At 44.0% G+C, this 14727-nt stretch overlaps 2 protein-coding genes across 2 annotated transcripts in view; both read left to right on the top strand.

The window, feature by feature from the left end:
- The window catches only part of LOC141050668 (uncharacterized), a 60279-nt gene that overhangs the window by 3218 nt on the left and 42334 nt on the right, over positions 1-14727 (top strand). The gene's annotated exons all lie outside the window — the stretch shown is intronic.
- On the top strand, positions 3282-5495 carry LOC141050669 (arylamine N-acetyltransferase 2-like). The gene is made up of 2 exons (XM_073547270.1): positions 3282-3928; positions 4196-5495. Exons 1-2 carry the CDS (start codon positions 3428-3430, stop codon positions 5012-5014), a joined length of 1320 nt encoding a protein of 439 aa, XP_073403371.1. The 5' UTR covers positions 3282-3427; the 3' UTR covers positions 5015-5495.

Raw genomic sequence — 14727 nt, 5'->3', positions numbered from 1 at the left:
GACTGATCCGGGTACATGAAAGAATGAATGGGGCCATGTATCGTGAGATTTTGAGTGCAAACCTCCTTCCATCAGCAAGGGCATTGAATATGAAACGTGGCTGGGTCTTTCAACATGACAATGATCCAAAGCACACCGCCAGGGCAACGAAGGAGTGGCTTCGTAAGAAGCATTTCAAGGTCCTGGAGTGGCCTAGCCAGTCTCCAGATCTCAACCCTATAGAAAACCTTTGGAGGGAGTTGAAAGTCCATGTTGCCAAGCGAAAAGCCAAAAACATCACTGCTCTAGAGGAGATCTGCATGGAGGAATGGGCCAACATACCAACAACAGTGTGTGGCAACCTTGTGAAGACTTACAGAAAACGTTTGACCTCTGTCATTGCCAACAAAGGATATATCACAAAATATTGAGATGAAATTTTGTTTCTGACCAAATACTTATTTTCCACCATAATATGCAAATAAAATGAAAAAAAAAACAGACAATGTGATTTTCTGGATTTTTTTTTCTCAGTTTGTCTCCCATAGTTGAGGTCTACCTATGATGTAAATTACAGACGCCTCTCATCTTTTTAAGTGGTGGAACTTGCACTATTGCTGACTGACTAAATACTTTTTTGCCCCACTGTATATAAAGGAATCTAGACTCATATATATATGTATAAAGTCATACTGCTCATGTTATCACGGGGAAAAATATATTAAATGCGAGATTAATTAATATAATCTGAGCTAATAGTTATATTCTTGTACATAGGGGGCAGTATTATAGTAGATATATTCTTGTACATAGGGGGCAGTATTATAGTAGTTATATTCTTGTACATAGGGGGCAGTATTATAGTAGTTATATTCTTGTACATAGGAGCAGTATTATAGTAGTTATATTCTTGTACATAGGAGCAGTATTATAGTAGTTATATTCTTGTACATAGGGGGCAGTATTATAGTAGTTATATTCTTGTACATAGGGGCAGTATTATAGTAGTTATATTCTTGTATATAGGGGGCAGTATTATAGTAGTTATATTCTTGTATATAGGGGGCAGTATTATAGTAGTTATATTCTTGTACATAGGAGCAGTATTATAGTAGTTATATTCTTGTACATAGGAGCAGTATTATAATAGTTATATTCTTGAACATAGGGGGCAGTATTATAGTAGTTATATTCTTGAACATAGGGGGCAGTATTATAGTAGTTATATTCTTGTACATAGGGGCAGTATTATAGTAGTTATATTCTTGTACATAGGAACAGTATTATAGTAGTTATATTCTTGTACATAGGGGGCAGTATTATAGTAGTTATATTCTTGTACATAGGGGCAGTATTATAGTAGTTATATTCTTGTACATAGGACGGCAGTATTATAGTAGTTATATTCTTGTATATAGGAGCAGTATTATAGTAGTTATATTCTTGTACATAGGGGCAGTATTATAGTAGTTATATTCTTGTACATAGGAGCAGTATTATAGTAGTTATATTCTTGTACATAGGGGCAGTATTATAGTAGTTATATTCTTGTACATAGGAGCAGTATTATAGTAGTTATATTCTTGTACATAGGGGGCAGTATTATAGTAGTTATATTCTTGTACATAGGAACAGTATTATAGTAGTTATATTCTTGTACATAGGGGGCAGTATTATAGTAGTTATATTCTTGTACATAGGGACAGTATTATAGTAGTTATATTCTTGTACATAGGACGGCAGTATTATAGTAGTTATATTCTTGTATATAGGAGCAGTATTATAGTAGTTATATTCTTGTACATAGGGGCAGTATTATAGTAGTTATATTCTTGTACATAGGAGCAGTATTATAGTAGTTATATTCTTGTACATAGGGGCAGTATTATAGTAGTTATATTCTTGTACATAGGAGCAGTATTATAGTAGTTATATTCTTGTACATAGGGGGCAGTATTATAGTAGTTATATTCTTGTACATAGGGGCAGTATTATAGTAGTTATATTCTTGTACATAGGACGGCAGTATTATAGTAGTTATATTCTTGTATATAGGAGCAGTATTATAGTAGTTATATTCTTGTACATAGGGGCAGTATTATAGTAGTTATATTCTTGTACATAGGAGCAGTATTATAGTAGGTATATTCTTGTACATTGGGGCAGTATTATAGTAGTTATATTCTTGTACATTGGGGCAGTACTATAGTAGTTATATTCTTGTACATAGGGGCAGTATTATAGTAGTTATATTCCAGTACATAGGAGCAGTATTATAGTAGTTATATTCTTGTACATAGGGGGCAGTATTATAGTAGTTATATTCTTGTACATAGGGGCAGTATTATAGTAGTTATATTCTTGTACATAGGACGGCAGTATTATAGTAGTTATATTCTTGTATATAGGAGCAGTATTATAGTAGTTATATTCTTGTACATAGGGGCAGTATTATAGTAGTTATATTCTTGTACATAGGAGCAGTATTATAGTAGGTATATTCTTGTACATTGGGGCAGTATTATAGTAGTTATATTCTTGTACATTGGGGCAGTACTATAGTAGTTATATTCTTGTACATAGGGGCAGTATTATAGTAGTTATATTCCAGTACATAGGAGCAGTATTATAGTAGTTATATTCTTGTACATAGGGGCAGTATTATAGTAGTTATATTCTTGTACATAGGGGCAGTATTAGGCTGTGTTCACACACAGTGTTTTTTTAGTGGTTTTTACCACGGTTTTCACTATAAAACCGCTAAAAATAAGCTTCCCAGTCATTTCTATGCATTTTTCATTTTTGTGCACATTGATGCGTTTTTTACCGCGAAAAAAACCACATTGCGGTAAAAAAAACGCAGCATGCTATTTAATTTTGCGGATTTTTCCGCCGTTTTGGCTTCTTCCATGCGTTTTGAAACCGCTGCGGAAAAAACGCATCAAAACCGCGCAAAAAATGCGCAAAAACCGCCGTGGAAAAATAGGTGCGGTTTCTGGGACGGGAGTCAGGTTTTCAAGCAGAAATTTTCTGCAACGTGTGCACTTAGCCTTATAGTAGTTATTTGTTTTTGTCCCTGGAATAGTAATATATGTGTGGCTATATTATCTTACAGGACACTTGCCACACAATGGATTTGAATGCGTACTTCCAGAGGGTGAGTTTGACAAATTCTGGACATCCTTCTCTCCCAGCATTACGAGAATTACACCGCCACCATGTACACTCTGTACCGATAGAAGGTCTCAGCATACACAGTGGAGAAAAAATTATCTTGGACTTTTCATGGATATACAACAAAATTGTAGTTAGACGACGAGGAGGTTTCTGTTATGAGAACAATGGTCTTTTCTTGTGGGTTCTCCAACAACTGGGCTACCAAACACAGGTATTGTCATCAAGAGTAAGGAACAAAATAATTGGCTTTTACACTCCCCCATTTGGCCATATGATATTGGTAGTTAACCTCGAGGGAAGAAGATGGCTTTGTGATGTCGGTTTTGGGGAATCAATTGTTGAGCCGTTTCCACTGGAAGCCGAGTGGGAAGAGGAACACGACAGTGGTGTATATCGTTTACACGTAGAAGAAGATGAGTGGTACATGGAGAGGAAGGAAGAAAACGGCTGGAGAAGTCTCTATAAGTTCACCCTGGAGGAGAAGACATTTGAGGATTTTCTGGAAATGTGTGAATATCATCAGACATCTCCCAGTTCTATATTTGTGCAAAAGTCCTTATGTTCCCTACAACTCCCACGAGCAAGACTGACGTATATAGGACGGCAACTTATCAGCACCGAGTACACCAAGGGCGGTGGAAGTGTGAAGACCACTCGAAAACTTACTGACGAGGAGATTCCAGGACTACTCAGACATAAATTTGGGATTGTCTTGAGTGGAAAACTGATTATCAAAGATGAAGATATTGTAATACCAAAGACACATCAACCAGTAAGGTTCATGATTGCGGCCTGTTGCTAAAAATGACAATAGTTATGTAATACATGCCATGCATGGTCTTCTTCTGATCATACTCCTGGTATTAAGTAATCAGCCTAATAAAAAAAATGGTACTTTGGATAAATTAAAGAAATTGACACCCAATCCATAATAATGAAAACATTTTTAGAGTTCGGGTGTTTCAGCATTTTCTCTTTATCTTCGACACTAATTTAGGAAAGTGAACCAGTTGATTAATCAATTTAATTTTTTTTCTAGGACTCTTCTTCTAAGTTGGACCTGAACACCTATCTCCAGAGAATCGGAATTGCAGATTATACAGCAGTTTCCCAGACACCATCACTTTCTAAATTACGGATTATACATCGCCAGCATGTGCTTACTGTCCCCTTTGAAAGCCTCAGTATCCACAGCGGGGAGAAAATCCTTCTGGACGTTGACTGGATTTATGAGAAGATTGTCCTGAGAAAGCGTGGAGGCTTCTGTTTCGAGAACAATGGTCTTTTCTTTTGGGTCTTGCAACAACTGGGCTACCAGCCACAAATGTTATCGAGCAGCGTGAAGAACAAATTTACCGGTCTTTATGAATCTCCACTCTCGCATATGATGATGATGGTGGAGCTTGAGGGAAGGAGATGGTTGTGTGATGTTGGTTATTGCGAGGGAATCATGGAACCATTCCCTCTGGAGGCCGGATGGGAAGAGGAGCAGGACTGTTTTGTCTATCGGTTACAAGTAGATGAAGATGAGTGGCACTTAGAGAAGGAGGAGGAAGAAGTCTGGAGGAGTCTCTACAAGTTCACACTCAAAGAGAGGACATTGGAAGATTTCCGGGAGCTGTGTGAACATTACCAGACATCGCCTAGTTCATTCTTTGTGCAAAAAAGCTTCTGTTGCTTACCGCTCCCACATGGACAACTGACATACATGGGGCACCGGCTAATAAGCACCGAGTACACAAAAAGAGGTGGAAGTGTGAAGACCACACAAGAACTCACTGAGGAGGAGATTCCAGCTCTACTCAGAGACAAATTTGGGATTGTCCTCAGTGGAAAACTAACACCAAAAAATGATTAGACGCTGATCAAAATGGATCTATTGTCATATTTCTCCATGCACTATATCTTGTTATCCTGAGATCACAGACATCAAGCACCTGTTTATCAAGGGATGCAACTCTCGCCCATCTGTATAGACCGAAATCAATAAGCATTTGTGTATCTTCACCTCATTTAAGGTTGTGCTGAGAACTTTTGCTGGAAGAGGGGAGAAAGAGCTGTTTCATTCAATCTAGAACCAGAAACTATGCGGGAAGTCAAGGAAAGCCTTCTGATTTTTCTGCTAAAATTTAAATAAAATTAATTATTACTCTAAAAACCAATTACTTGAATCTTATCGATGAGATGATGACAAAAAAAACAACTCCAACTGTTTTGGGGATTTTGTTTTAATGGGGTTCATTGTGTTGTAAAATTAACCTGTCAATATGACTTTCCGGGTCAATTATATAATGGCGTTACTGTGCTAAAAATAAATTAAGAAATTTGTTAAAAAAAAATTGTCTCGCCATTTCTGACTTTTTTGCGTGGTATGTCTGCTCCAAAAAATTGTTTATGGATGGATTAGTTTCTTAAATCAATGAATTCAAGGTGAACAGATCAATTTAAAGTGCAGCAGTTTCCCAATCTCTCACCCTCCCATATAGTTGTTTTTTTGTTTAATGGCTTTGTTTCAAAGGGATGATTTAATGGACAAGTGACCACAGTCTAACAGCAATCAGTAATGGTCTTCGAGGCATCACCATCAAATCGCAAACCTGTTCCCGTTAGCCAGGGGTCTTATTTTGCAGGACAAACAATGACACAACCCAACTCTAAATTCTTCCATAGTAATGATCTTATCTTTTCCTTCATTCATCTTGGCACCAAACAGGACTTGGAAGGTGTCCTAACTAAGTACATTTTTATGGGAAGATCAAAACACAGGAGGGTTACTCAAGGCGTAGTTGGTTGTAAGCAGCATAGTAATAGAGTTAGAACACATGACACATGCACAAAAAATGAACAGGTCAGTAAGACCCTGTTCACACCTCCCAAGAACTAAGACACAGAAAAAACACAGTATGACAAACGTGAATAAATACTCTGTTGTAAAATATATGTAACAGTAAGTGCTAGTAAAAGATGTTAACAAAACCAGGGTATTTAGTTGATACATATTTTTTTGCAAAAAAGTGTACGCTAAGGCACTCCACCACGTCACGGTATACCCTTCTCGGAGCAGTCCTATCTAATATATTTAAAACCTGATCATGTGAACAATACCTTCATGAGCAGAGTTCAGAAAGGTGCTGCCCGGTATGGGCTCGCTGGGCAAAATGGCTTTTTATGTGCATGTCCCAAAAGAGAGAGGCGGGGATCTCCCAAAGCTCCGAGAAGGGTATACCGTGACGTGGTGGAGTGGCTTAGGCTGGTTTCACACTTGCGTTTTTTTGCGCTGTATTTTAGCGCTAAAAAACGCATGCGTTTTTTTTCCTATATTTTGCATGCGATGCGCTTATGTGCGCATACACATGCGTTTGTATGCGTTTTTCCGTGCATGCGTTTTTTTGTGGTGTGCGCTCGGGCGCACAAAATGCATCCTGTTGCATTTTTTGGGCGTCCGGCTTGCCTCAAAAAAATGCATGCGCGCGCAATGCGTTTTTTTACAGCAAGACACCCATTTTAAGTATGGGCGCGCATTGGCATGCTCATGTATGCGTTTTTTTGCGCATGCGTTTTTTTGTTGACCATTAGCTAGACAATGGAATTTAGGGGTTTGGGTTAGAGTTAGGGTTAGTTAAGGGGGGTTAGGGTTAGGGTTTGGGTTAGGGTAAGTATGGTTTGGTTAAGGGTTAGGGTTTAGGGTTAGTTAGGGTTAGGGTTAGGGTTTGGGTAGGGTTTGGTTAAGGGTTAGGGTTAGTATGCTTTGGTTAAGGGTTAGGGTCAGGGTTAGGGTTAGGGTATGGTTTGGTTAAGGGTTAGGGTTAGGGTCAGGGTTAGGGTTATTAAAGTCATGGTTTGGGATAGTGTGAGGGGCCAACTAATGTTGGAAAAAAACGCAAACGCGGTAAAAACGCACTAAAAACGCATAAAAATGCTGTGTTTTTTTCATGCATGCTCATAAAAATGCTTGAAAAAAACGCAGCATTTGTATGCGTTTGTATGCGTTTTTTCTATGCATTTTTTTGCTGCAAAACAAAGCAAGTGTGAAAGTAGCCTTAGCGTACACTTTTTTGCAAAAAAAAAAGTATCAACTAAATACCCTGATTTTGCTAACATCTTTTACTAGCACTTGCTGCTTACTGTTACATATATTTTACAACAGACTATTTATGTACGTTTGTCATACTGTGTTTTTTCTTTGTCATAGTAACAGAGTTAGCAAGGCAGAAAAAAGACATTTGTCCATCCAGCTCAGCCTATATTCCTTCAGAATAAATCCTCAGATCCACATCCTTCTAAAGAACCTAATCACTCTAAGATACAATATTGTTGCGCTCCAGGAAGACATCCAGGCCTCTCTTGAATCCCTCGACTGAGTTCGCCATCATCACCTCCTCAGGCAAGGAATTCCAGATTCTCACTGCCCTAACAGTAAAGAATCCTCTTCTATGTTGGTGGAAAAACCTTCTCTCCTTCAGACGCAGAGAATGCCCCCTTGTGACCATCACCTTACTTGGTATAAACAGATCCTTGGAGAGATATTTGTATGATGTAACAGTCTTCGACTAAATTTCAACCCATGGCACTTGCTGGATGAACGATCTCTAGGAAAAAAGAAATCGATCTTCTTCAAGCCTAGTTAGGTCCAACAGGTTTTCTCCACCATTACCTTGATGGTATAAAGCCATCGGGTTGCTGGTCTTTCTCTTCACCTTGTTTCTTCTATTCCTTCGACCATGATGTCCTTCTCCAGTGATTGCTCTTTTCATAAGATGTGTTCAGAGTAGGCAAGTCATAGCTTGGTGATCCTTGCTTCCAGTGACATGTCTGGCTTGATTTGTTCTTCGAGCCATCCATGGCATCCTTCTCCAGCACATTTCAAAGGCGTTGATTCTTCTTCTGTCTTGTTTCTTTATCATCCAGGTATTGCATCCATATGTCACTACAGAAAAGACCAAACTATGTCCGAGCCGTGTCTTCGTAGCCAGTGAAATATTTCTAGATTTGAAGACCATGTCCAGTGACTTCTTTGTCGATTTGTTCACAGGTATTCTCCTATTGACTTCCTTTGTTGTTGCTGCATCTTGAGTAGTCATTGATCCAAGTAGGTTGAAGTCCTTTACAACTTCCAGTTCGTCGCCATCCATCTCAGGTGTCCAAGTTGGACCTGGCAGTAGTCCATGATTGTCTCCTGATAAAATATCCTTTAATGTTAGATGAATGCACATGTATTGAATGTGTAAATATTGCTAAAAATTATATATCCCTGTTGGTCAAAGTAAGAATCGGTCATTTATCTAGTTTATCTAGTTATTTGTTTGGGACAAGAGGAACAGATCCTTCTCTTACACACTGGAACATCCCATGATATTATGGAGACGTTGTTCACTTTATACGGGAGAAGCAACTGGAGCAGGTGGGGACTGGCCCACTGGGGAACAGAAGAATCCCCTGGTAGGCCCCCGAGAAGCAGTGCTGATGATCAGTGTTACTGCACTTGATTCACTATTTCCAGAAAAAGATATACGGTAATGTAACTGGAGCGCCCTGCAGGGCCGGGGGTTAGTCGGTACCGGGCCGGTCAGGCTCTTTTAAAGGGCAAGTGTGTCAGAGTGGTGATAGTGACTCGGTCTGTGGCCCAGGGTGTCCAATGAAGATGGAAGTTCAATGAGGGGGAAGATGGTAGGATAATTATAGGGAAAGGGGAATCGTGACGCCACCCGTAGTATTCGGCTAGGGTAGCCGACGCTGCGATACAGATCCTCTGGAACGGTGGTACGGCAGCTGAGATGGTGTAGCTCTCCACTGGCAGAGCTGTGTCCCAGGGCAGCTAGGATGTTGCTTGTGAGTTGGTGACTGTGATGTTATGTGCGATGTTAAGCAAGTGGAACGCGAATGACACAAATGACACAGTGAGATGCAGTTTCACGGCTTTTACTCACACTTGACCTGTGCGCTCAGGTGTCCCGCTTAGCACTGTGTCCTCTGAGTAAGGGGTCCAGTCAACTCTCAGTTAATTTGGGAAACACCATTCCAGGACTTCCTTTTGTGTTTTTCCCTCTCTTTCTGGTCGTCTCCCTGTGCTGGTCTTCCCTTTTCTCTCGCCCAGCACCTTCACAACAGTGTCCCTAAGCCAGCAGCCTTGGACCTTGCCGGGCAATATGGGTCAGGCCCCGGGATCCTCTACCTGGCTACCTTTTCAGGGAATTGATGTGGATGTGGCTGAGGTACTTGCAGTCACCTCAGCCTCCAGCTTGCCAGCTGAGTCTGTCTTCTCCACTGGGCTCAGGGGCCGGTACCCTCACTGCGACCTAGTCCTTCCAAACTGGAGCGGGCCCTACGGGTGGCTGCTGCACTTCCCGTGCCCCTCAGGACTCCTTCTGTTCTCTCTAAACTTCCTTTCAGTTCTTCTTCCTTCACTCTAGCTTTGACTCCTCTTACTCCTTCGCTGTCCCGTTACCACCTGACACTTTCTGAAAACTTCTCTCTCTAGCTCTCCACTAACTCCTCCCACTCACTCTCTGATTGGCTACACTCCTTATCACACCATCTCTTTAACTCCTCTACCTTTCCCCACTGACTCCCTAACACCCTTTCCTAGCCAGCCTGGGATGAGGCCATCCTCCCAAAGGGTACACCCAGATGCCCTTACTGAACTAGCGTGTGTTGGGTGCAAGTGTTGAAGTCCCAGGTGGTTCTCCCTCCTTACCCTGTGGGTGGGATACCACACCTGTGGATGAGGTGCAGTATCTCTGTGGCGACCAGACCCTCAGGGGCGCCACATAATCATTCAGTAAACAAGTCAACCAAGTTACATAGAAGAATAAGTATATTTGTATACTAGGGTCAGGACATTTTTTTTCATGCAACTGAACAGTGGGTTCCAAGAATCAATGTTATTGGTGGACCTTTGTCAATCCAGTCCGACACTGAAGAGAGAGTCATGCCTTAGTTGTGAAAACCAAAATCAATTCATAAACTCATCAGAGCCCAGGACGTCGTGGAGTCTGTCTCACTGTAGAAAGTGGCTGCACTGATGTTGGACTGATGTTACGGCTGGTAGCTCATATAACAGGTGAAATGACTTGGCCCCAATTATTCAGGAGGGTGTGCTTGTTAGGTCACTAATACACATCTGGAAATTGTGTGACCCTTGTATTGGTACTGGCCCATGTGTTCTGTCACTTATGGAAACTGTTCTGCAGCACCCAGGAGCGGCCACTACACGTTGCATGGAAACGCGCAGTGCAGCTTTGTTCCCTGCGTTCACATCCGACTTGTACAAACCTGAAGAAGATGGAAACCCGGGAGGAGCCTTGTAACACCAGAGAAAACAGAAGCGGGAATCTGCTGCGAGCGTCCGCTTCACTTTTCACATGCGGTACTGGTTACAGAGGACCAAACCGATCTAATTATAGATGATGACAGATAATTAGAATCCTGTTTCTTTAACCATTTGTGATCTTACGAATGTGCAGCTAGAGAAATCTGAGCCCTCATTGTCCAGGGGGCAAACGGTGCGTCATGTTTAGTCCTCCCTATTATCAGCACAGGACCAACATATGTACACATTTCAAAAGGATACACATTTCACCATGTAGCACTTGCAAAAGGATTCCTAAAAATGCGTCTACATGAAGACGTGGGGTGGGAGGTGCTCATGACAACACTGAATGGCGACTGTAACTGCACCATGAAGCATGATGTGGCATCAACCGGTGAAAAGATAAAAATTAAAGATTGCATAGTAGAAGTCATTTTTGCAGCAGTTTTGCTGCAATTTTCTTCCCCTGTACGATTATTGAAGACCTTGTCCGGTGACGTCATTCTTGCTTTGCCCATACCTATTCTCCTGTTAACTTCCAGTTCGTTGCTGTCCATCTCAGACGTGTCCCAATCGTACCTACTATTAGTCAATATCTTTGCCTTCTGATAAAATATCCTTTAATGATAGATGAATGCATAAGTGTTAATTTTGTAAATATTGCTAAAATCCATACACTATATATATATACAGGGGGAAATATTTCATACACTGATGATTTTGCAAGTTTTCCCACCTACAAAGAATGGAGAGATCTGTAATATTTATCATAGGCAGGGCCGCCGTCATGGCGTTACTGCCCTTACTGCTGTATGGGGCCTGGTGAGCAGCGGTACAGAGGTGGGCACGGGCCTCCCCTTTTGTGTTCCTCCTCACCGGGTCCCATCATGCAATGAAGGCGCTGGGAGTTTTTCTCAGATCTCCACAATCATCTAACCTAAAATGCCGCTCAGCTCCCGCTCCCTCCGCCCTCTGGTCCTCCGGTCAGATGACGGCATCACGTACGCTCAGTCCTGTACGAGGGTGCCAGAAGTGGAGCTACCCCTGCAGGGGATCGTCAGTGAGGTAAGTATGGAAAGAGGTTTTTTCTTCTTTTTTTATAAAATATATTAAATGGGGGAGGTGGAGGAGGACTGCAAATGATGAAGTGAGTGGGGGGGACTGTATATAATGAAGTGAGGGGGAGGGGGACTGTAAATAATGAAGAGGGAGATTGCAAATGATTAAGTGAGTGGGGGGACCGCAATTGATGAAGTGAGAGGGGGAAGGGGAGTCCGCATGATGAAGTGAGGGGGGTGGGGCAACCATCACCGCAATGGAGGGGCCGATGTATCATGTTTAGTACATGAGCATTGACCCTACTAATGAACAAGGGACATGGATATCAGTGTCTCTTGCTGCATAAGATATATAGGCAAATGTAAGCTCTCCCTTTTGACACCCTTGTACACTTCAAATATAGGCTTGACCGAGTGTTCCTGCAAATGATGAATTGAGGGGGAAGGGGTTTGGGGAGCAAATGATGAATTTTGAGGGTGAGGGGGTAAATAATGATGTATTGAGCCTGATGGATGGGGGACAACAAATGATGTATTGTGGTAGAGCAGCAAAAATGATAAATTGAGGGTGGAAGCCGGAGATACATAGAGGGGGGCAGGATGCAGGAACTGGTATTGAGTTGGGGAAAGAATTCAGGGACTGTAATATTGAGGGAACACTACGTAGAGAGTGGACCCTCTGGGTCACGGATCCGGAGCCCCTGGGCCGAGCACGCCAGGTGAAGACCGACCCCTATACAGGGATCGTTAGGGGCAGGACCACAGAGGACGGAGGCGCGACAGCCGGAACCAAGAGGGACGGCTCCACGGACAAAAGGACTGGGAAGGTGACGGAGCGAATAACGAGCAAGGACCAGTGGCACAGGGGAGGAACACTACGGGAGAAAGACAAGTGGAAGACCTAGGCGGACTGGAGACAGAGGATGGCACAGGGAATGGAAGGAAGACAGCGCCCAGGCAGGCTGGGTGGGAAGGGAGACACGAGACTGAGGACGACAGGGAGAAACAGGCAGAGAGAGGTTAAACTACAGGAAAACTGTAGAGGCCAGAGGGTGCAGAGAAACGACACAATCATCAGGCGTCCTCCTGACAGCGAGGACGCCTGAAATACAGCACACCCCCGGAAGTGCGTCCCCTGGACTCGCCCCGCAGCGCCGCCCACCGCTGGAGAGAGGGCGTGGGAGGTGGCGTGCGCGAACCAGGGGGCGGGAGCCAGGAGCCGCCGTGAGGCCGAGAGGACGGCGGGCGCGTGACCGGACGGGAGCGCGCAGGTGAGGGGACGCTGCGGCGCGCGCCGCAGCAGCAGGGGCATCGGCGGGCATACCCGCCGATGTCACAGTACCCCTCCCCTTACGTCCTCCCTTACTGAGATTGGCCAAAAACTTTTTCAGAATGCGAGGGGCGTTGATATTCTCCCGAGGCTCCCAGGACCTCTCCTCGGGACCAAAACCCACCCAATCGATAAGAAAAAGGGTCTTACCCCGGACTCTTTTCATAGCCAAGACGTCCTTGACCTCGAAGACGTTGTCCGAGATCGCAGGTGAGGGAGGGACGATGGAAACTGGTTGGAACCGATTCAGGACTACGGGTTTCAAGAGCGAGACATGGAAAGCGTTGGGCACCCGGAGCGAAGCAGGCAACCTCAGTTTGTAAGCCACTGCATTAATACGTCCAATCACTTCAAATGGTCCAATGTACCGAGGACTCAGCTTGTAAGAGGGAACTCTCAGACGGATATGTCGAGTTGAAAGCCAGACCTTGTCACCAGGATGGTATGGGGGCACGTCCTTCCGTCTCTTGTCCGCATGTTTCTTGATTCGGTCGTTGGCACTTTTGAGCGCGTCCCTGGTCTCTCTCCAAATCTGCGAGAATTCTTTAGCAAGAGAATCGGCTGCGGGTACTCCTGTAGAGGTGGAGAAAGGCAACGGAATACCTGGGTTCTGACCGGTTACCACAAAAAAAGGTGACTTAGTGGTAGATTCACTGGGATGATTATTGTGCGAGAATTCAGCCCAAGGTAAGAGCGCAACCCAGTCGTCCTGATGAGCGTTGGTGAAGTGACGTAGAAAGGTGGTTAACCCCTGATTAATTCGCTCCACTTGCCCGTTGGTCTGAGGATGATATGCGGAGGAGAAGTCAAGAGATGTACCCATAAGCCGGCAGAGTGCCCTCCAGAAGCGGGAGGTGAACTGGACCCCCCGATCCGACAGAATCCGTTGAGGAAGACCATGCAGCCTGAAGACCTGGTGGATGAAGATCTCAGCCAACTTCGGGGCGGATGGTAGTCCCGGTAAGGGAATAAAATGGGCCATTTTGGAAAAACGATCTGCCACGACTAAGATGGTGGTACATCCGGCTGAGCGGGGTAAGTCAGTCACGAAATCCATGGCGATCTGCTGCCAGGGGGCCTCAGGAACTGGCAACGGGTGAAGAAGACCGGCGGGCAAAGTCCTAGCCACCTTATTCTGGGCACAGATTGTGCAAGAGGCCACGTAGTCCATCACATCCTGGCGAAGCGTGGGCCACCAGTAATACCGGGACAGCAGTAAGAGAGTCTTCTTTGTCCCAACGTGTCCAGCAATTTTGGAGGAATGTCCCCAACCCAACACCTCTATACGTCTGCTTGAAGGGACGAAGGTCTTACCGGGCGGAGGGATAGCAAAATTCACAGGAGCCACGGTGATCATCTTAGTCGGCTCGATAATATAGGATGGGACTTCATCCCTCTCTGAAGACTGCAACGACCTGGAAAGGGCATCGGCCTTGACGTTCCTATTACCGGGTCGGAAGCGAAGTTGGAAGTCAAAGCGGGAGAAATACAGGGCCCACCGGGCTTGCCGGGCATTGAGCCTTTGGGCAGACTGCAGATAAGCCAGGTTCTTGTGGTCCGTGAGGATGGTAAAGGGATGTACAGCCCCCTCGAGTAAATACCGCCATTCGGCCAAGGCCATCTTAATGGCCAGTAATTCTCGATCTCCAATGGAGTAGTTGCACTCCGCCGGTGAAAAGACTTTAGAAAAAAAGCCGCAAGGAACCAGCCGTCCGGACGAAGCCTGCTGGGACAGGACCGCCCTCGCTCCAGTGGAGGAGGCATCCACTTCCAGGACAAAGGGTCTGCTGGTCACAGGCCGATGCAAAATGGGTGCTGACGAAAAGGAACGTTTCAGAGTTTGGAAGGCGTTTTCCGCTTCAGGGGACCAGGTA

The sequence above is a fragment of the Dendrobates tinctorius genome, unplaced genomic scaffold (genome assembly GCF_039654945.1).
Source record: "Dendrobates tinctorius isolate UK_male_01 unplaced genomic scaffold, ASM3965494v1 ptg000152l, whole genome shotgun sequence".
Taxonomy (NCBI): domain Eukaryota; kingdom Metazoa; phylum Chordata; class Amphibia; order Anura; family Dendrobatidae; genus Dendrobates; species Dendrobates tinctorius.
Note: the sequence above shows the minus strand (reverse complement) of the source record. Positions and strands in the feature narration are given on the sequence as shown.

What these genes read in the sequence shown, in the direction of transcription:
- LOC141050669 (XM_073547270.1), top strand. Translation starts at nt 3,428, where the DNA reads ATGATATTGGTAGTTAACCTCGAGGGAAGAAGATGGCTTTGTGATGTC. An exon ending in TACCAAAGACACATCAACCA is followed by an intron (nt 3,929 to 4,195) that starts GTAAGGTTCATG and finishes TTTTTTTTCTAG; the next exon opens with GACTCTTCTTCTAAGTTGGA.